Consider the following 23,087-nt stretch of genomic DNA (forward strand, 5'->3'; position numbering starts at 1 on the left):
GGGCAGCACCAGGATAAGGGACAGCACCAGGATAAGGGGCAGCCCCGGACTGAGGGACGGCAGCTCCGGACTGAGGAACGGATCCTGGCTGGATGACGGCTCTGGCGGATCCTGGCTGGACGGCTCTGGCGGATCCTGGCTGGACGGCTTATGGCTGGCTGACGGATCTGGCTGCTCATGGCTGGCTGACGGATCTGGCTGCTCATGGCTGGCTGACGGATCTGGCTGCTCATGGCTGGCTGACGGATCTGGCTGCTCATGGCTGGCTGACGGATCTGGCTGCTCATGGCTGGCTGACAGATCTGGCTGCTCATGGCTGGCTGACGGATCTGGCAGATCCTGTCTGGTTGGCGGCTCTGGCAGATCCTGTCTGGTTGGCGGCTCTGGCAGATCCTGTCTGGTTGGCGGCTCTGGCAGATCCTGTCTGGTTGGCGGCTCTGGCAGATCCTGTCTGGTTGGCGGCTCTGGCAGATCCTGTCTGGTTGGCGGCTCTGGCAGATCCTGACTGACGAATGGCTCTAGCGGCTCCTGACTGACTAACGGCTCTGACGGCTCGGGACAGACGGATGGCTCTAATGGCTCGGGGCAGACGGATGGCTCAGACGGCGCTGGGGAGACGGATGGCTCAGATGGCGCTGGGGAGACGGATGGCTCAGATGGCGCTGGGGAGACGGATGGCTCAGATGGCGCTGGGGAGACGGATGGCTCAGATGGCGCTGGGGAGACGGATGGCTCAGATGGCACTGGGCAGACGGATGGCTCTGGCCGGATGAGGCGCACTGTAGGCCTGGTGCGTGGTGCCGGAACTGGAGGCACCGGGCTAAGGACACGCACCTTCAGGCTAGTGCGGGGAGAAGGAACAGGGCATACTGGACCCTGGGGACGCACATTAGGCCTAGTGCGTGGTGCCGGAACTGGTGGTACCGGGCTGGGGACACGCATCTCAGGGCTAGTGCGGGGAGCAGCAACAGGATGCACAGGACTCTGGAGACGCACAGGAGGCTTAGTGCGTGGTGCCGGAATTGGTGGTACCGGGCTGGAGACACGCACCATAGGACGAGTGCGTGGAGGAGGAACAGGGCTCTGGAGACACACTGGAAGCCTGTTACGTGGTGTAGGCACTGGTGGAACTGGACTGGGGCGGGGAGGTGGCGCCGGAAATACCGGACCGTGCAGGCGTACTGGTTCCCTTGAACACCGAGCCTGCCCAACCTTACCTGGTTGAATGCTCCCCGTCGCCCGACCAGTGCGGGGAGGTGGAATAACCCGCACCGGGCTATGTAGGCGAACCGGGGACACCATGCGTAAGGCTGGTGCCATGTATGCCGCCCCGAGGAGACGCACTGGAGACCAGACGCGTTGAGCCGGCATCATGGCACCTGGCTCAATGCCCAATCTAGCCCTACCAGTGCAGGGAGATGGAATAACCCGCACCGGGCTATGAACACGTACAGGAGACACCGTGCGCTCTATTGCGTAACACGGTGTTCGCCCGTACTCCCGCTCTCCACGGTTAGCCTGGGAAGTGGGCGCAGGTCTCCTACCTGCCCTCGGCCCACTACCTCTTAGCCCCCCCCCCAAGAAATTTTTGGGTAGTACTCACGGGCTTCCAGCCTTGCCTCCGTGCTGCCTCCTCATATCGCCTCCTCTCGGCTTTCGCTGCCTCCAGCTCTTCACGAGGGAGGCGATATTCTCCCGGTTGTGCCCAAGGTCCCTTTCCATCTAATATCTCCTCCCATGTCCATGAATCCTTGATGCCTTGATCCTGTTGCCGCTTGTCACGCTGCTTGATCCGGGTTTGGTGGGTAATTCTGTCACGATCGTCGAAGGGAGAGAGATTGGACCAAGGCGCAGCGCGTGAAAAATACATCTTCTCTTTATTTTAAGAAGAAAAATGAAACAAAACAACAAACAGACGACCATGAAGCTATAAATCTAGATAGTGCTGACACAAACACTACACATAGACACAGACAGACAATTACCCACAAAAACCTAGTGCCTATGGCTGCCTTAAATATGGCTCCCAATCAGAGACAATTAATGACATCTGTCTCTGATTGAGAACCCTTCAGGCAACCATAGACACAGCTAGACTACTATACTAAACATAAACCCAACTACTCTAATAAACCCCCTAACCTTACAACCACCCTAGACACTACAAAAACACATACATTCACCATGTCACACCCTGACCTAACTAAAATAATAAATGAAAACAAAGATAACTAAGGCCAGGGTGTGACAAGACCTGCCTAATTTTCACTTGAAACATACTACTATTTAAAAGTAATTTTAGTTTTAGTAAACTACATGTTTCATAGGGGTAGCTTAATTTCTTCCAGGTAATTGGTAGCTTGGTAAACTATATTTTCAGAGTTTCTTCCCCAACACTGGACATAACTTTATTATTACAGCACAGAAAGGGCCAGCATAGACTGTACTGCACTGCACTGCACTGCATGGATGGATGCCAATCTCCCTCCTTCCAACATCATCTAATTTTCCCCTCTTTCTCTCACACATATCAATTATATACACGCACATACAGTATTCTCACACACACTGACACACAAGCTCCCCTGCCATTTTCGTTTTCCATCAGTTTCTTTCTCCCTCTCTTCTCCCTGATATGCCCCCCTCCCATCTCCACAGCACAGCCAGTCAGAAGACGAGAAACGGAGAGGGAAGGAGAGGAGAGCTCGATGACCAGAAAGGCCATGTTCTGTGCTTTTGTAGCTACAATGAGCTCCAAAAGTATTGGGACACGTTGTTGTTTTGGCTCTGTACTCCAGCACTTTGGATTTGAAATGACACAATGAGTATGAGGTTAAAGGCTCTATCCTCCAAAAGTTCCGATTTTAAATCAAATATTTGAGGGTATTTTCATCTATATCGAGTGAACCGTTTAGAAATTACAGCACTTTTTGTACATAGTCCAAAAAGGGTGCCGAAAATATTGGGACAAATTCACTTATAAGTGTATATAAGTGAAAAGATTAGTATTTGGTATCATATCCCTAACACACAATGATTACATTGCATCCTATATCATACCCCCCATCCATGTCTCAAGGCTTAAAAATCCTGATTTAACCTGTTTCTCCCCTTCATCTACACTGATTTGAAGTGGATTTAACAAGTGACATCAATAAGGGATCATAGCTTTCACCTGGATTCAGCTGGTCAGTCTATGCCATGAAAGAGCAGGTGTTCATAATGTTTTGTACACTCAGTGTATAAGTAATTTGTCCCAATACTTATGCTGTACAGAAAGTACTGTGATTCCCTAAACGGTTCACTCGATATGGATGAAAATACCCTCAAATACTTGATTTAAAATCTGAACTTTTGGAGTATAATACCAAAATAAGAAAAAATGCTTCACTGTCCCAATAATTACGGAGGACACCAGATTTCTGTCTGATGCCCCTCTCACATAGCAGACGAAGGAAGAAAAAAAGAATGAAAAAAAAGGATACACACTGGGCACCCACCAGTTGAATCAACGTTGTTTCCATGTCATTTCAATGAAATGAGTCATTTCAAATTACATTGAACCAACGGGGAATAAACGTTGAATTGACATCTGTGCCCATTGGGTAGGGAGATGTTGCTCTCTTCCCCCCTTCTCCCCTCTCTCTCTCAAAAGCACACTCTCCCCCTCTACAGTATCTCTCCCTTTCTTCCTCTCTTGCTTTGTCTCTCCACTCAAAAAGACTGATGGGTCACTGGTCCTGCCCAAAAACAATTGCTGCCTGTGGCTATACATCCTCCGTTAGTCCCGTCTTTCTCCTATTTTCTATTTCCTCCTTGTGTTACGCAGGTCCATTATGTTGCTGTCTTTACATGTCTACAGGCAAGTCTCTCACCCTGCGGGTATGATTGGGGCACAGTAGCTTAGTATAGGCCAAAATGTATATTCTTTGTACAATGTGTGCGTGTTAGGTTGTGTTTGCACAGGCAGCCCAATTCTGATATTCTTTTCACTAATTGGTCTTTCGACCAATCAGATCGGCTCTGATGTGAAAAGATTTACTGTGATTGGTCAAAAGACCAATTAGTGGGAAAAAATATCAGAATTGGGCTGCCTGTGTAGAAGCAGCCATAGGTCTGTGTTAGCGCAGTGTTAGTCTAGTGTTAGACATGGAATGGTCTGTTAGCCCGCTTTAAGGCCTGTAGCTTGGAATAAATTGAAATAAAATTATCTCAGCTCCATGGAGAAATGTGTAGAATTGCATGAAACTGCTGTAAAAATACAAACATTTCTCAGAAAATGTGTCTAAAATTCAGCCACGCAGAAGGCCCGACAAAGCTTTCTTCCACGCCCCCTGCCACGCCCACCACCTAAGCCTTTTTGATCCAGAGAAGAACCTGTGTGTGTGTGTGTGTGTGCACGCGCTTTTCAGAGTTTGCCTGCATTCGTGTGTTCATGCGACTGTGTGTATGACAAAGTATGAGTGTGTGACAGAATGACAGTTTGTTGATGTTGATTCCTCCACCACCTTTTGAAGTCTCCCCAGTGTTTCAGGAAGCATCAGGAAATAGGCAATAACCCCCACAAAGCGCCTGCCACACGCTGATGGCAGTGGCCCTAAAGAGCAGGGAGAGAGGGGCTTTGTCCTGCCAACGAGGGGGGCAGCATGGGAGGTCTAGAGGGCACGTCTGCCCCTAACCTAAATCAGCCACATCACAATACAGGAGAGCACAGTATATCACAGCATATAACCCTGGTCCTGACCCATACACATTCAGAGAGTCATGGCTCGTTCCTCTATGTGTCTCTCTTTGCCCCAGTCTAGGCCTAGTCTTTGGTTAAAGTTTGGCAATGGGTGATGGCTATGGGTGGGCCAGGCAGACTGGTGCTGTTTTAGAATTCTCCGTAATAGAGAACACCATTGGCTCTTGACAGATACCAGCCTGGTTCCATCATTACCCACGTCTGGACTCTGATCTGAAGAGCTCTTGTCAGTCTGTTATTCCTGCTATGTTATCACTCATCTTTAGCTTCCCCCTACATACTGTACTCAGAGCCAGGGGATATTAGATGTGGCAGAGTTTTGTTAGATAATACTAAGATCATGAAAGGAGCTTATTTGTCTTCTATAGCTGAGGACCACAGGGTAATTTGTCATCTCTTCACAGACATTAGTATCTCCAGCCCCCTGCCCTGCAGTGGTTGGCACTGGAAACTCTCACCCACATAACACACCAGGACCCAGTCACGTGATGTTTTTAACCAGGTCACGGTCCAGTGACACTGAGTGGTGTGTAACCCCCCATCAGGAGGAACAACCGCTCCCCTACTACCCCCCTCATCCCCCCTCTCCTACAAGCATTTATCTCTCTGCATGGTTTTGGCAGCAATATGCTTTTCCCAGCGTTTGGCTAGGAGAGATAGAAAGGAGGTGAGAGGGGAAAAAAGGAGGCCTTTTCAAGCGGGGAATGACAGACGCTTTATTAAAAGAGGCAGGGCCCTTTGAGAGAATCGCCCCCCTGGTCCCTCCCCCCGCTCCGTGCGTCTGGCCCATTGTCACAGGGCAATGGCAGCGTAAATGCCCCCCCACCCGCTGGGCGCTAAGTCACTCTACAGACTGGAACAGACCTGCTCACACAGCACAGGCTTTCTCCACCCGAAACACCACGCCTTTTGGGAAATGCCTGGCCCGAGAATTGTTTTTATTGTCTGGCTGTCAAAAAAAATACAGGAGGGACAGAGAGATGTGGGGAGACATGTATGGAAGGAGGGACAGCAGAAAAGAAGGGATCAACCTGGGGATGAAAGAGAGAATGAGGGGGGAGCTGGTGGAGAGTAGAGGGAGACAGTAAAAGGAAAGTGGCATGAAGAAAGAGAGACGGAGAGGTAGTGGGAGAGGCGACACAGCGTGAGACTGAGAGGAACATATTTGTTGATGAGTGTGTGTATGTGTGTGTGTCTTTAGATACAGGCAGCATTCCTCTAGAGATAAACCCCCTGGCCCCCCCTCACCCCCAGCCTCCCCTCCTGTCCCCTCCCCCTGGACGGGCCCTGTGCACTCAAGTGTGTGTGTCACACTCTCTGGGGGCAAGGGAACGATAGTAGAGTGTATGAGTGTGTGTGTAAGAGAGACAGAGAGAAAGAGAGAAAAGCGGAGAGGGAGTGGAGGGCCAAGAGGCATGCCGGCCAAGATCATCACCTGTGGAGTGAGTAGAAACTGGATTGTGTTCCAATCTGTCCCCTTCTTTCTTTCAGCACTCTAATCTCTTCACTCTATCCTCTCTCTGTCATGCTACTGACTCTCTGCCAATCTGTCTGTGGGTTTATCTGTCTGCTCTGGGTTTTCTTTATACAGTTTAACCATGTTGTGATCCCTAACTAACCCAAATGCTCCGCATCTGTATCATCTTACTGCAAACTTTGATTAGACTATCCTTCTATTTTAATCCATTTACTTTCCTAGGTCATCATGCAGATTAGATTCACAGCTTGTTCAGTGCCATTCACCACGCTGCTCTCTGTTTCTGTCTCTCCACATTAACTATTTGGAGGCCTATCCCTCGCTTCCCTCTCTCTATTTGGTATTCCCTTCGCTAATGAATCTGTCCATGTCTCTCTGTCACACAGAGAAAGGGAGTGAGGAAAGGAGTGAAGGATAGAGGAAATGGAGATGATGAGTAAAGAGAGGGCTGTTTGAGAGACACACCGTGAAAACACACTTCTCTGTTCCATATTGAAGTCTCCTGATGACGTCTGTCTCATATTAAACAGATTCATCTTTCAGTTCAGTTTTCAATTGAATAGAATAGAACAGTGACAGAACGTTGAGTGAATTATTTAACTTTAACTCTCTCAAAACAGAACTTCTGTTTGTTCATGTTCTGTCCATAACATTCATAGTATTTGGTGTCCCGTAGCAACTACAGCTCTTTGCAGGAGAGAGAGTCTAGCTGGTTGTTTGAGAGTATATTAGGGAGTAGCGGTGCATGTATGTCTGAGATTAGGAGTGTGTGCATGAGAAGTGTGTGTGAGGGGTGTGTGTGTGTGTGAGGGGTGCGTGTCCTGTTCTGTAATACTCCTTGTGTTGTGACTTATTTTAGTCTATCTGTAATGTGATGTCCTGTTGTGGGCTGTCTGTTGTGTGGGGGTGGTAAGTACATTGATGATCAGTACACTGATCTCATTAGCTACATTATTTGACCTTGGCTTCAGTGAAGCTCCTACACTATGCTAGTTTAGGGAGCATGTAGATTCAAAGACACACAGCAGAGAGCTAAGGTGTTCTGTCTGTATACTGTATAGCCAGTGAGATTGCTGTGTAGGAAGGGATTTCAGCTACAGCAGATATGGTTAAGGATGCTGTGAAGTGCCAGATGATGCAACCTTAAGAAATTTGAACGCTCCAAAGTATGTGCATTGTTGAGAGAATGGGCTAAACATTTTGTACTGTTGTCGCAAATTACTGTATCTGATCAAGTTGCCCTTCTCACTCACTCCCTTGCTCTCGGTCTTGTCCTCTGTCTGTCTCTCTTTTTCACATGCGCGCGCGCACACACACACACACACACACACACACACACACACACACACACCCACGCATCTTTCAAAAGAGCTCGATGCTGCAGCCGTATTGAAACGTCAGTATAGAGATGCATTCAGTGATAGTCGGATTCAAAGCTGTAGATCCACTGACTGTGCTTCTGTTTGATTTCACAGATGACAGCTCAGACTCCCACTGAATTCTCTACACCCCGTCACTCACTCTCTTGGTTCTGATCTCACTCTATAGTGTAACCCCACAGTGACTATATAGCTAGCTGTTAACCTAATTACAGAACAAGTCTATTGCAACCATGGGACTTATTAGCGGTCTCTAGTTGATTCCATATAATTGCATCCTTGTTACCAATAGTAATGATAGTGTAGCTACACAGTAGTACACATGAGGAATGCGTATTGTCTCTCTTTCTTCCAGTCTCTCTCACTCTATATACAGTCCTCTCTCTATTTCTGTGGTTCCCCCAGAAAGATATAGGAAGTGTGAGAACGTGAACAGTTATTATACGCATTTGATCAGAGGGCATAGCTGGAAGCAGACGGACAGACAGATGGACTGTGTTGAGTGAGCGGTTGTAATTGCTCGGCCAGGTTGGTTCCTGTGTGTCCAGAGCATAGAGTCCTTGGGGGTCTCTGTCTGACTGGCTTCTCACCACAACACCACCACCCTGACCGGAAACAGCACGTTCACTCTGCAGCTAGCTAGCTCAAATAGACAGAGAAATGGAGGGAGGGAGGCAGGGAGGGAGGGAAAGAAAATCAATGTCCAGAACAAATACAAGTCAGCAAAAGAGGGAAATGGAATTGTTGTTTAAGATGTCTCTGCAGGATTATCCAGCGTATGTATGTTGTGGCCCTAGATAGCATGCTATAGCTGTACTATAACAGTTATTATTATGTGCTGGATTTTTCTTGTCATATATGACATGTAAAACCTCTTATTGGCACCTTTCTGCTGGTGGACAAATAGCTGGGGTGGCATCTCAGATATGTATGATCTGCATCTGGTGTTGTTCCGGCAAATTGGTGATGTGCCGTGTGTGTGTGTGTGTGTGTGTGTTCTACACACGCTTCCTCGCATTAATCCTCTGACGGGGAGCTGTGTAGTTCAGGCTATCCGTAGTGCAGACTCATCGCTGGTTTCTTCATTAGTTAGTGGTTAGATGCCCGTATCAGCCTCACACACAGATCCATGAAGCCATAGGAGGGGGAGTGCTCTTCCTCAAGATCAATGGCCGAGCCCCATTCACTATCCCCGGCGGAACAATAGCCTGAGACCAGGCAGCTCTATACTGCCTCCGTGCACTGCTCCTCCTTCCTATCCTAACTGCAGCCTCACACTGACCTGTCATCCAGGGCTTCAAGTAGAACCATCACTTTTACAGCATGTCATCAAACACACACAGAGTGACGTTTGTGCCTTGGTTTCACACCTACTTAGATACTGAGCGACAGTAATCCCTTACTGTTGAGACTACGTCTGGGACTCACAATGCACACACACACACTGCAGTACACCAGCTCAGCGGTGATGTCATACTGTCTGCCGCAGCACCAGAACACTGAGCGAGAGTCAGGGAGGGAGAGAAGGAGAGAAAGCAATGAAAAGAGGGGGAAAATTTAGGGGGAATGGAGGACAGGATTGTATGAGACAGGGGCGAACAACGGAAGAGGAAGGAAAGCTGGGTAGAATTAATGAAGAATGTGAGGATTAGAGAGAGAGACAGAGGTACAGTGTTTGCGTCAGTGTACAGAGCCTGAGGACAATGGGATACACATAGCATTACAGTGTACTGTGATGCTAATGATGACATGCTGCAGGTTATTGTCTCTCCTTCAATACAGTAAAAGTTCAGTAATAGAACAGTAGAGGGTGATTGATGATGTAGCTCCACTAACCCCAGCCAGTCCCACATCACTGTCCTCTCTAGGGCTTATAGGAGCTAGGCCAATGATGTAAATAAACCCTGGATTGCTGATACTATGTGACATGCTTACTTACAAGCCCTTAACCAACAACGCAGTTTTAAGAAAAATAAGTGTTAGGAAAGTATTTACTAAAATAAACTGAAGTGTAAAAAAAAAAAATACAAAAAAGCAACAATAAAATAATAGTAGTGAGGCTATATACAGGGGTATCGGTACAGAGTCAATGTGTGGGGGCACAGGTTAGTCAAGGTAATTGAGGTAATATGTACATTTAGGTAAAGTGACTATACATAGATAATAAACAGAGAGTAGCAGCAGCGTAAAAATGAGGGGTTCAGGAGTCTTATGGCTTGGGGGTAGAAGCTGCTGTTAAGAAGCCTTTTGGACCTAGACTTGGCGCTCCGGTACTGCTTGCCGTGCGGTAGCAGATAGAACAGTCTATGACTTGGGTGGGTGGAGCATTTGGCAATTTTTAGGGCCTTCCTCTGACAGCGCCTGGTATAGAGGTCCTGGATGGCAGGAAGCTTGGCCCCAGTGATGTACTGGGCCGTCCACACTACCCTCTGTATTGCCTTGCGGTCGGAGGCCGAGCAGTTGCCATACAAGGCGGTGATGCAACCAGTCAGGATGCTCTCGATGGTGCAGCTGTAGAATCTTTTGAGGATCAGAGGACCCATGCCAAATATTTTCAGTCTCCTGAGGGGGAATAGGCATTGTCGTGCCCTCTTCACGACTGTCTTTGTGTGTTTCGATCATGATAGTTGGTGATGTGGACACCAAGGAACTTGAAGCTCTCAACCTGCTCCTCTGCAGCCCCGTCGTTAAGAATGGGGGCGTGCTCGGTCCTCCTTTTCCTGTAGTCCAGGATCATCACCTTTGTCTTGATCATGTTGTGGGAGAGGTTGTTGTCCTGGCACCACACTGCCAGGTCTCTGACCTCCTCCCTATAGGCTGTCTCATTGTTGGTGATCAGGCCTACCACTGTTGTGTCGTCGAAAAACGTAATGATGGTGTTGGAGTCGTGCTTGGCCATGCACCCCTGAGGGGTACCCGTGTTGAGGATCAGCATGGCAGATGTGTTGTTACCTACCCTTACCACCTGGGGGCTGCCCGTCAGGAAGTCCAGGATCCAGTTGCAGAGGGAGGTTTTTAGTCCCAGGGTACTTAGCTGATTGATTAGCTTTGAGGGCACTATGGTGTTTTGAAGCCACCGGTCAGCCATATTGGCACTTCCCAGTAGGAGTAATCCTCTATAGGAATGAATGGAATTCTACAGTATTTCAAATAAATGTATTTTCTTGGTGTAGTCGGGACAGTAACCTCTCAAAATGATACTTTAAGGAAAATGCTTTTTTGTTTTTTTAATGGTTTATTTTTTGTTTTAGCTCACATAATATAATTTAAGTATGCATTAAGGTGTTTGTAATAAAATGAATGTGGCAAAAACGAATGTAGACATTAATAAATATAGCTTCCAAACACAGGATGTTGGTGCCACCTTAATTGGGGAGGACAGGCTTGTGCTAATGGCTGGAGTGGAATAGGTGGAGATGGAGACGCGGCGGCTTTACCACTATGCCCCATCAGTCATCTAGTGTATATATAAGTCATTGAGCTTGACCCACATCCATCTCCATCAGAATGGGTTAGTTAAGATTAGCATGAGGATTTACAAGACAATAGAGGATTGTGTGCGTGTGCGTTTGTTCATCCGTGGCTGTGTGTGTGGATTTGTGTCAGACAGGCTAGTGAGCGAGTGAAAGTTTGTTTACACTGAGAGTGGTGTTACTCTGTGGAAGCCTGGCAGGCAGGGTTTGGGTGTGGCCTACAGAGTGCCCCTTCCACTCTTATCTGACTGCACCAGACATGTACCTCTCCCTAACACACACCACTACAGTCCATACTATCTTACTCATGTACAGTAGAGAAGCCAGATACACACCAACATAAACACACTGTACTGAACAGTAAAAATGTGAATAACTTGTGTAATTGACTTTCAACCAAGTTATTGACCTTGACATGGAGGGCTACTGTTAGTGTAGGGATAGGTCATGTCAGACTTCTGTACTTTCCCTGTGCTGAAATGACCCTCTGACATCTGAACTTTGCCTGACCTTGGCCAAGTTGACCGATGTCCACCTTGTAGGAGTGCATTCCAGAAGGTAAAGTGTGTGTGTGTGTCGTGTCATCAGCTGTTTTTGCTCAAACTGTGTTGAAAAGATGTTCTCTGAGTCACCATGGCAGTGAACACACAAACACTCACAATCAAACAAATTACACTCTGACCAGCTATGCACAGTGTTTGGTGGAATATCTAGCACCCTGTGCATCGTATGTGGACAGCATATATTTGAGGCTAAGTAGGTTTCTACATGTCTGTGCACACGCACACACTCACTATATGAGTATCTATTTCTGTGAGGAGGGTACCCCGCTACGGTAATCTTAACCCTGGTAACAGGTGGTTTTGTGGGTACGACAGGAAGAGTGATTGGGGTGTATTAGGGGGGGTCAGTTTGTTGTACTGAAGAAGGCTGGAGGGAGGGGATTTGGGGGCTATCGCCTTTCTCACAGTGGGAGAGACAGAGTAGGCCATTAGAGGAAAGGCCAGAGAGGAAAGAGGCCATGGCTGAACAGGACAACTCTGTCACTGTAAGTAACTGACTGGGGAACTGAAAGAGGCACACAACACTGGTTGCTTATACAGCCATATAGCGTTTCTGTTTATCTTCCATAGATAACTAGCTTGCTAAAAGACGATTTATGCAGTCCGGAGGCAATTGACGCAATTGAGGAGCCTCCGGAGGCTTGCTGATGCCAAATCAACCTCCGTACCACATCTTCCCTTGACAAATTACTTCACAATAGCTCTGTTCTGTTCTGCGTAGCGCAAGAAGTAGGAATGCACTGACTGTTGCAGAGGCCGCATTGCAGAAAAATGCTGTGTGGCCAATACAGACTGGATTGACCATAAATCGGCTTTAAGTGCTAACAAGTGCTAAGTGCTGTTTGAGGTTCACTCCAAGATGACTGTCTCAGCCTCAACTTTCCACATGGGACAGCAGTTGATCAAAGCTGTCTTTAGTGTGTATAAAAGGACAGTGCATGCGTAAGTCTTTAAACGTTTTGAATATGTATATGTCTGTGTGAGTGTGCATTGTTCAAGGTCTTGTACATGAGAAAGTAAAGGTCTCGCATAAAGTTTCCAGAGTGACAGTGTGAGGGTGTTGACAGACAGATGGAGATGGTTAAGGATTGAGGAGAGAAGTGATGGAACGCAAGGATGATCAAGTGGAGGGAATACGTTTCAGGAACAGGTAGGCCTATAAGTGAGAGTCACTTAGTTCTCTTAGACTAACTACATTTCCCAGAAAGCACCGTGGCTTTTCCTTTAACTGGGAAGGAGCGGAGTTAAACAAGATTACATGAACTCTTAAGTAGAGAGTTGGAAACATTGTGACTTTTTCCCTTGACGAATCTCTAGTCTAGTGGCTGAGAGAGAAGTGGTTGTCTGTGCTCAGGCTGTGGAGTTAGCTATCACACTCAAAGTTCTACCGGTCTGTCGCAGGGAAATGCTTTGAAAGATTTACTGCTGCATACAGCTCTCTCACGTTCTCAGTGATCCCCTCTCCGTCTCTTTTTTATGCAGTCTTTTCTTTGCACAGAGCTGCACCACTTGCACTGGTGCTCTGTTGAGGGGTGAGGGTTTGCATCATTAGTTGCCATGCCCACGGCTTGGGCATGTGGGTCCTCATTCTCTCTGTTACCACTGTCTCAAAGGAGGGTCAGTTCCAGTCACTACTGAATGGGGGCCAATGTCACAGTGGCAGTGTGTGTTGTGTAACTTGTGTTGAACACATTTTTGAGTCACTGTGTGTGGTCGCACTTGCTTGGGTGGGTATGTATTTTCATTTCTAAGCCTAACCAATGTGTGCAGTGTGTATGTTTTTGTGTGTGTTTATAATTCTGTAGGTGGCTGGGACTTGCGATATCACAAAAAGTGTAATGATGTTTGCGCCCGATCTTATTCACATTGATTAATCCCTGGCCATGCTTTGGTCAGAAACCAGAGAGAAAAATAGGGATGAGCGAAGGAGAATGAGAGCTGGACAGCTAGACAGACGGAGTGATACTACATGTAAAGACCTAGACATTGAGCAAATGAGTCCTGAGGAGTGTGGGAATAATTGATAGCGATATATATTGTAGAAAGACTCATGCTGGGGGAAGGAGGGTTTGCCGCAGTAGACCCTCTCTCCCTCATCCAACTCTTCCCCCTTCTCTCTCCCCATCTCCCTCTCTCATCTCCCTCTCTCGTTCTCTCTCCTCATCTCCCGCTCTCGTTCTCTCCCTCTCTCTCTTCCCCTCTCCCCCTCTTCATGTCCCTCTCTATCTCTACCCCCTTTTCTCTCCTCATCTCTCTCTCTCTTCCCCTTTCCCCATGTCTATCTCTCTCTCCCCATGTCCCTCTCTCTGTCTCTTCCTCTCTCTCTCATGCCGCATGAGTGATCCTGTTTCAGCACCCCTGTCTGAGAGAGGCATGACGCCCCCAGACACAAACAAAACAGAGACTAAAACAGGGCCACACCATGTGTTAGATCATGAGCCAGAGCATTCACTAAACACACACCCTACCACCCCAGAACACCAGCCAGACTGCCAGCCAGAGCACTGGGCAGAGCAGACACACACCCTACCACCCCAGAACACCAGCCAGACTGCCAGCCAGAGCACTGGGCAGAGCAGACACACACCAGAACACCAGCATGTCCCCTGGTCTTATCACCTACTGTATGTGCAGAGGTAAAGCAAGTCTCAGATGTGAGAGACTCCGAATGAGGCTAAGGTTTGCATCCTAAATGGCACCCCATTCCCTACTTTTGACCATTAACCTATGTATGGAATACTGTAGGGTGCCATTTGGGACGCAGCTGGTTCATGGGGACGGGGATGGAGCCTGGGACAGAGGCTCTGTCTGTCTTTATGTGGATGCAAATCACCTGCACCCCCTCCTTTAGGGTCCCCAGCCTGCCAGGCCTGCTTCTGATTGGCCAATGGGAGGGGGCTGGCCCAACTGTCCTATCCTGTTCAATAACAGTGTGGAGGGAGATGAAGGAAACACCAATGGAAAGCATTTATAGTCTTGTACTGTCTGTGTGTCTTTTGACTTTGTATGGTTTTGATTTGAATGAAGGTTTATGACAATAATATAAATATCTCTCCTTCTATGTGCCTCTCTCTCTCCCCTTTCTCTCCCTCAGGCTGATGCTGTCACTAGTTTTCTGCGGGCGGCTCGTTCTGGTAACATGGACAAGGCCCTCGACCATATAAAGAACGGCATAGACATCAACACAGCCAATCAGGTGAGAGAGCTGCAAGGCCCGGTAGCCAATCAAAATGGTTGTGGAGAGTTCATTAATACATGTCTCCAAACTCTGAGATTCATTTTGGATTCACCAGGATCAAGCAAAGCCTTCCTGTTTGTAAAAGTCTCAATCAGCTAATGGAACTGATTTATTACACTCTTTCATTTAATTTGTCCATTTACGTTGGCTGTGGAACTAGTATTTCACAATGTTGGGTCATCATACTGCAGCGCTAGAATAATGCATGAATAAAAGTATGAAAACAAGTTAACTACTTGTTAACTACTGTATAGGCACCCTCCCGGGTGGGCGCAGTGGTCTAGGGCACTGCATCGCAGTGCTAGCTGCGCCACCAGAGTCTCTGGGTTCGCGCCCAGGCTGGGCTGGGTTCGCGCCCAGGCTCTGTCGCAGCCGGCCGCAACCGGGAGGTCTGTGGGGCGACGCACAATTGGCATAGCGTCGTCCGGGTTAGGGAGGGTTTGGCCGGTAGGGATATCCTTGTCTCAGTATGTAAAATGTAATAAAAATGTATGCACTCTACTGTAAGTCGCTCTGGATAAGAGCGTCTGCTAAATGACTAAAATGTAAAATGTAATTAGATCAAATAAAGATGAGTCATCTTTCAGACCATGTCAAAACGACAGCGCGTGCACACACACACACACACACACACACACACAGGAAGAGTCTTATCAGCAAAGTTCAGATGCAGTGTTATGAAGGGAGCGCAGGAATGGATAGAGGGAAAGAGAAAACATGGAAGAGCAGGAAATGGCAAGAGAGAGAGGAAAGAATATTTCAGAGTCACTGGCTAACATTCATGTTTTTTTATCATCCAATGCAGTCCAACTCTAAATCTAGTCAGTCTACTGTATCTTAGTCTATGCCGCTCTGACATTGCTCGTCCATATATTTAGATATTCTTAATTCCATTCCTTTACTTAGAATTGTGTGTATTGGGTATATGTTGTGGAATTGTTAAATATTACTTGTTAGATAGTACTGCACTGTCGGAGCTAGAAACACAAGCATTTCGCTACACCCGCAATAACATCTGCTGAACATGTGTATGTGACCAATAAAATTTGATTTGATTTTTGATTTGACTTGTAGGTTATCCCACAAACACATGTTACAGAAGCAATCTAAGAAACTATTATGTTGATAAAATGCTGAGTGTTACAGTGAGATGGATGTAATGCACTTGTGTACTGCACGCCACCAGTTTAAAGCTAAGACATTGACAACAAATATTGACATAGTAAAATAAATGAAAGCGTATAAAAAATAATTAGAATAATATTTCATGCTGAAACCCTGATATTAAACACCAATGGTATTCAGTATTTGATGGTTTATATTTACTATAAGACAATGCTTTGTCATTCCATTTTCTATTTTAAAATAATCTTATTTAATTATTTCATATATTTTAGATGTGATAAGGCCAGAGAGAGGGCCAGAGATAATTACAGATGTCTGTGATAATTTGAAGTAAACCCAAAAGGGCCCCTAGATATCTTGTGATAGATTACAGAAAATCCTCGAAAGATACCAAAATTCTGATAGTTTACTGGTACATTTTGAAAGTTTACAGTAATTTACCCGCCCTAGACATGAACCTTCTTATGATGGGATAAAGGTCCACCATTTTGCTGTGATAAGAAGTTGTGTAAAATAATACATTATAAGAATTTATCTGCATTGTATGTTTGTTAGCTAGCTAGCCAGTCAGTTTTAGAGAAACTATACCATAAATGTTTCAAATGAATAGCGGTACACCACTGATGTAATGATCCTCCTCTCTGTTGGACTGAGGTGATTGACTGCATCCCGAATGGCAACATATGAGGCAGCAGGTAGCCTAGTGGTTAAGAACATTGGGCCAGTAAGAGAAAGGTTTGAGTCCCTGAGCCAACTAGGTGGAAAATCTGCCGATGTGCCCTTGAGCAAGGCGCTTAACTGTAATTGCGCCTGTAAGTCGCTCTGGATAAGAGTGTCAGGTAAATGTAATAATTCCCTACAAAATGCACTACTTTTGACCAGGGCCTATAGCACTACATAGAGAATAGGGTTCCATTTTGGACTCATCCATCGTCTCTCTCTTGGCTTGAAATGTGTTTGATGTGATATCAGCCAGCAGAATATCTGTCTTGACTCTGGGTCCAACTCAGTGTACAGTGTGTTCTGTTCTGCTCCAATACCTGCTCTGTGGATTGTCCCTGACTGTGTGTACTGTATATCATTATTTGTCTTGAATGTGAATTACTGTGTTAGTTATTTTTGTGTGTAAGATTTAAGTGTGTGCAATATGTGTGTGTGTTTGCATGACATGTCTGTACTGTGTGTGTGTGTGTGTGTGTGTGTGTGTGTGTGTGTGTGTGTGTGTGTGTGTGTGTGTGTGTGTGTGTGTGTGTGTGTGTGTGTGTGTGTGTGTGTGTGTGTGTTTTGAGGCCCAGGTAGCCAGTCTCTCTGCAGTAGGTGACAGGTAGGGAAGAGGGGGAAGGTGTTAAATAGGGTAGGGGTTACTCCTCGGGCCCATCTCCACCCTCCTGCCTGCTTTACCCTGATGGCTGCTCCCATGGTGGCCAGAGACAACGCCGCGAGGGGGATGAGGTTGCCTATAGGCCATACAAACAGGGCAGCAGAGTGTGTGTGATTCTCCAGCTCATTAGGCCAGCTTAGCCATGGTTTGCTAAACACTCTACCTCTGTACTATAATGCTCCAATCAAGATTAGCATCAAACACATTCCCAGGTTAAACGCTCATAATGAACATAGGATTCGGTACATGCATACAAGTAGGTGTAAAGAGACCTCAGGCTGCTGAAGAGAGACACCCTGTGGTAACCAGTACATTTTATCTGCAGTCTCAGGTTACCATTGACAGCCATTCTCCTTCAAATCATGTATAATGCAATGTGTGTCATTTCAAACCAAGTCTGTATTAGTGTTTTGGAATTGTCTCAAGTGTGTTGAGTGTGGTTGTGAAATTGGATGTGATATTGGTTATGTGTTGTGTGTGAGTGTCTCCCAGTGTGTTGTTGTTGTTGCTGTATTTGTTGTTGTGCAGAGTGAGGTGTCAGCCTGATGGAGGTTAGGTGGAGGCTTGGCTGTGGCAGTCGTGTCTCTTGTACCCAGTCTGAGTAGATACGTCTGCCATGGGCTAGCTCACCGGCCACCCAGCTGGACTGCCTCTCTCCCTACCCTCCCTGCCTACCTCACACCCTGCCTCCCCTTCCTCTTCAACCCTCCTCTCCTCACACCCTCAAGTTATTTCTCTCTTACGCCCTCTACTTATTTTTTCCCCTCCTTTGGCATTCTCTTTATCCCTCATGCTCCATTTCCCATCTCTGCTTCTACCCCCCTCCCTCCCCCTCTCCCCCTCCAGTCTGCAGTAGAGTGATGGTGTGCTGTGGTCTCTCCACTCAGAGGAATAATATCAGTGGTGTGGGAAAGGTCCAACCTCACATGTCCTGTGTCACTGAAGGAAGGCTGTGTGAGGTCAGACCTATCTCACACAGCTCGTATTCTTCCCAGCCCCGAGACCACCGGCCTGCCATCCCCCTCCCATCCTCTTCCTCCTCCTCACCATCATCAGCATCATAATTCCGGCCACCGTTATTGCTAACTGAGCACTGTTAATCTCTAGTAGATACTGTATGTGTAGAGGCTGTTTGTCCTGACCATACGGTACAGTTGGACTCAGTTACATACTTTTGCATTTTATCCATCTAGGAAGAGCTGTATAATAAGCAGAGCAGTGCTTGTCTGGGGATCTGATCCTTTGGTGTGTCTCAGTGTGTGGGTTCTGACTTGTTGGTGGGATTATAGTGTGTGAGAGCAGAGTGTGTGATGGAGGCCAAAAGGTCTGTGTTTTTTAGTTCTGTGTGTGCTGTGTGTGTAGTGTGTGTGTAGTGTGTGCAGTGTGTGTTAGGGACCCTACAGTGTGAGGTCTGCTCTTCTCTCTCTCCTCCCTCAGAATGGTCTCAACGGGTTGCATCTGGCCTCTAAAGAAGGCCACGTTAAAATGGTGCTGGAGTTACTACATGGAGGCATCGATGTGGAAACCCAGACTAAGGTACTCCCACAACCGCCTGCACATTACCACTCATGTACTCCACAAAGCCTATGCCACCACCAAAGTACAATATACTGCATACTCAAATGATTCTACTTACCGTAAAACTTCAATTAAACGCTGAGTCTCAAATAGCCGCTTGTCCCTTAGCGGGCAACGATATACAGTTCAGCAAATCAAATCAATCAGCTATTTCAAATAAATGCTGGGTCTAAATTAATTGTTTACGAGGTTGCCATGAATTACCAGGAATTGTTTTGAAGATTTAATATTTGATTTGTTACAATTCAGTAAAAACATTATGGTAAACATCCGTTTTTATCGCCAGTAAGAAACTGCTAACCAGTGACTGCTAACAGCTGAGAACTGCTAGCTAACGGGCAGGCACAAAAAAAAGTAAACGACTTCGGGAGTACAGACCCCCAGAAATCTGCCAATCGACCTCTGGTGAAAGTAAGAACTGGTGAAAATGCACAGTTAAAGAGGAGAATAATTATTCTGTCAAATAAGTTATTTTTTCCTAAATAAAGGCATACTAAGACAAAAGAAATGTGACAGTGTGTAAATGATAACCCATTACTGCAGGAAATTAAGAAATTGATTAGATTGCTAGAATTAAAACAATTAACTTCGCAAATGAGCAAAAGCTGTGTGCATTAAGGAAATAGACGCCTAGCCTGTTGTGTTCAGTGATTTAAGCAAATAAATGCCTGGGCTATGAATTGAAGTTTTACGGTATTAAAGCTTACTACTACTTACAAGTACTACACTACTTTAGATGCTTTCACACAAACATTATGTCTCATGTCTTCTCTTGTCCTGTGCCTCCACAGAAAGGCAACACAGCTCTGCACATTGCTGCCCTGGCTGGGCAGGAGCAAGTGGTGGCAGAGCTGGTAAATTACGGGGCCAACATCAATGCCCAGTCCCAGGTGAGACCCCCACCAGTGTCAGAAGAGACCCCGACCCCACTGGCAGAACCCCCTGCAGAAGAGCCACCAGCCACAACGGATACACATACAGTTAGATACAGTTATAATACAGTTATGCTGCATTATACTGCATGGAACTCAGGGTTTGGGGTCTGAATTTCGGAATGTATTTTGATTCAACCCATTAATTGAAATTTGAATTTGAATTAAAGGAAGTATAATTTAATTCAAAGAAATTGAACTGAGACATGAAACATGAAAGTCTCATTCCTTTGCCACATCTGCCAGTTATTACTAAAAAGAATAAAGATACCATTTCAACATAAGTTAGATTTTAACTGACATTTTTCATCAGCATTTTGATTTGTGTTTTTGTCATGAAATGTTAGGTAGTTCCCTTCCATTCTGGAGGGTTTGAACTAATGGGACATTTATTTTTTACCCCCAGATATTTAATAACATGTAAGCAAATTATGAATTATTACAGACAACCTACAAAATGATCTTAGAATATTTCCAGACCACTGTAATTATTTAAAACTTAAAAATGTATTTTTTCATTATGTTATACATAGTATAGTACTGTACCATACATGATGTCAAAATAAATATTTGTATAGTGAATTGTAGCTATTTGAATTTCATTGAATTTCCTTTAATTGTACTTAATTTATTTCAAATTCAATGCAATTTCTGCTTCCTGTGGGATGAGCCCAATTCAATTAAAATTCAACTATTGCTGTGAGCAGCATTGAGAGCAGCATTAACAGGGTCCGGGTAATAGAAATAGCACCTCTTGGTCACTCGTCGGGCACTCTGGCAATGAAATGGGCAAAGGCCATACCTTTAAGCATGTTTACCAATTGCACGTTTTCCAAATTGCACGATTCTGCCTCTAATATGTGATGAGGTATGTCTACTACATGCTACCATGCTACTGCCATAGACTACTGTCCCTTCCAACTTCATGTTTACCAAATTCCATTCCCCTAAGTCCTATGGTTCAATAGTTATAGCCTTCAGTTCACAGTAGCGCCTCAGTAAAGGCCATCTTTAACCACAACACATTTTCCTTAGCAATTTAGCTAGGGTCTAGTTCGGAGATTCTACATATCAAATATTCAGTGAATCTGAGTTGTGGTTCATGTGAAGAAGAAATGTTAAATCATTTTAGCATTAGCATTACACTAGCACTTTTTTGGTCAAAGTCATATGACCTGTGTTTTCCATCATATTTTAAGATATCAACACTAAACTTCGTACATATCTTCAGGGACATGTTGTCAATCACCTGTACGAGTTGGATTTGATAGTTTGGGCAAATGTTTTGAATGTGTTTTGAATGTGTGCATGGTTTTTAATTAACTGTAGTGCTACATTACCTAGGGGCCAATGAGTGCATCATAGGTACGCATGATGGGTTCTACCATCCTGCCAAATTCTACAACATTTTACCCATGTGTTGTTGAGATATTGACCAAAAGGAAAAATGCACAAAGAAGAACACTAACAAAAGCAATAGGGTTCCTGCACCTTTGGCGCTAGGATCCCTAATTAAAGAGAGCTATTTTCAATACACTTCAGAATTGACCCCAACCCTGATTGAGTAAAAATAAAGAAAGAAAGTCGCACACTCTACTGTATATATGCTCATGAATTTGTTGGGAGCATTTATAGTGCGCAACTTTCTTTATTTTTACACAGTTTCAGTTTACTATTCCGTTAGTCAGCACCTCTACTAACATTTTTGGGTGTGCATAAGCTCCTGCATTTGGCCCAACTCCCGATTGAAACATGATGTCAGGCCATCGTACACTCTTAGAAAAAAGGTGCTCACTCTAACCTAAAAGGGTTCCCCATAGGAAAACCCTTTGCAGAACCCTTTTTGGTTCCACGTAGAACCCTTTTGGTTCCAGGTAGAAATCTTTTGGGTTCTACCTGGAACCAAAAGGGTCCTACGTGGAACCAAAAAGGGTTCTCCTATGGAGACAGCCGAAGAACCCTTTTGGAACCCTCTTTTCTAAGAGTGTATTAGCTAAATGCAACTCTGTTAATATCTGTCTGCCTTCTTGTCTTTCTGTGTGCTTGTGCTTCCTCTGTGTGTGTGTGTGTGTGTGTGTGTGTGTGTGTGTGTGTGTGTGTGTGTGTGTGTGTGTGTGTGTGTGTGTGTGTGTGTGTGTGTGTGTGTGTGTGTGTGTGTGTGTGTGTGTGTGTGTGTGTGTGTGTGTGTTGCTGCTGTGTTGTGCTCCTTCCTGTGTGTATGTGTCCATGTGTGTGTCTGTCTGTAACAGAAGGGCTTCACTCCGCTCTACATGGCCGCACAAGAGAATCATCTAGAAGTTGTGAAGTTCCTTTTGGAGAACGGGGCCAATCAAAGCATTCCTACTGAGGTAACAGCCAATCAGCAGATTCAGGGTTGCAAAATGCAGGGCCTCCCGAGTGGTGCAGGGGTCTAAGGTACTACATCACAGTGCTTGAGGCGTCACAACAGCCCCGGGTTTGATCCCAGGCTGTGTGACTGCTGGACGTGACCGGAAGACCCATGAGGCAGCGCACAATTGGCTCAGCGTCGTCAGGGTTAGGGGAGGGTTTGGCAAGCCAGTATCTCCTTGTTCCATCGTGCTCTAGTGACTCCTTGTGGCTGGCCGGCGCCTGCAAGCTGAAGTATACCATGTTTTGGAGGACGAATGGTTCTCGACCTTCACCTCTCCGAGTCCGTAGGGGAGTTGCAGCAATGGGACAAGACTGTAACTACCAATTGGGGAGAAAAAGGGGTAAAACATTTTTTTTTTTTACTTTCACCAAATTCCCTGATTTTTCAGGAATCCAGGTTGGAACATTCCCAGAATCAGGAAGGTTTAAGCAGGAAATTATTCATTTTCGAACTTTACAACACACCTCCTGTAGTATTCCCTGTATCGCTTATCAACCCTTTTGACTCTCACTGTCCTTCCCTTCCCCATCTGTCTCTCTGGGTCACTAAACCTTTCTTCGCCTCTGTCTCCGCTTCTCTCTCTTCTGTCAGGATGGCTTTACCCCTCTCGCCGTGGCTCTTCAGCAGGGACATGAGAACGTTGTGGCCCTGCTCATCAATTACGGCACCAAGGGCAAAGTTCGCCTCCCCGCACTGCACATAGCAGCGCGGAACGATGACACGCGCACAGCTGCTGTGCTTCTACAGAACGACCCCAACGCAGACGTCCTGAGCAAGGTAGGTACTCACCGTGTGTTTGTCTTCA

General features: G+C 46.1%; 1 protein-coding gene across 6 annotated transcripts in view; it reads left to right on the top strand.

The window, feature by feature from the left end:
* The first annotated feature begins 6,056 nt into the window (after positions 1-6,056).
* Positions 6,057-23,087, top strand: part of LOC120024521 (ankyrin-1-like) — a 64,326-nt gene continuing 47,295 nt past the window's right edge. For 5 of the 6 annotated variants that reach the window (XM_038968830.1, XM_038968926.1, XM_038969081.1 and 2 more), the window contains exons 1-6: positions 6,057-6,186; positions 14,731-14,832; positions 18,818-18,916; positions 19,750-19,848; positions 22,140-22,238; positions 22,874-23,059. In XM_038968830.1, coding sequence (XP_038824758.1) covers positions 6,091-6,186; positions 14,731-14,832; positions 18,818-18,916; positions 19,750-19,848; positions 22,140-22,238; positions 22,874-23,059 — 681 coding nt within the window. In that variant the 5' untranslated portion in view covers positions 6,057-6,090. Of the gene's footprint in view, positions 6,187-14,730; positions 14,833-18,817; positions 18,917-19,749; positions 19,849-22,139; positions 22,239-22,310; positions 22,623-22,873; positions 23,060-23,087 lie in introns of those variants that run through there. The other variant, XM_038969159.1, reaches the window with a different exon arrangement.

The sequence above is a fragment of the Salvelinus namaycush genome, chromosome 1 (assembly GCF_016432855.1).
Source record: "Salvelinus namaycush isolate Seneca chromosome 1, SaNama_1.0, whole genome shotgun sequence".
NCBI classification, from domain to species: Eukaryota; Metazoa; Chordata; class Actinopteri; order Salmoniformes; family Salmonidae; genus Salvelinus; species Salvelinus namaycush.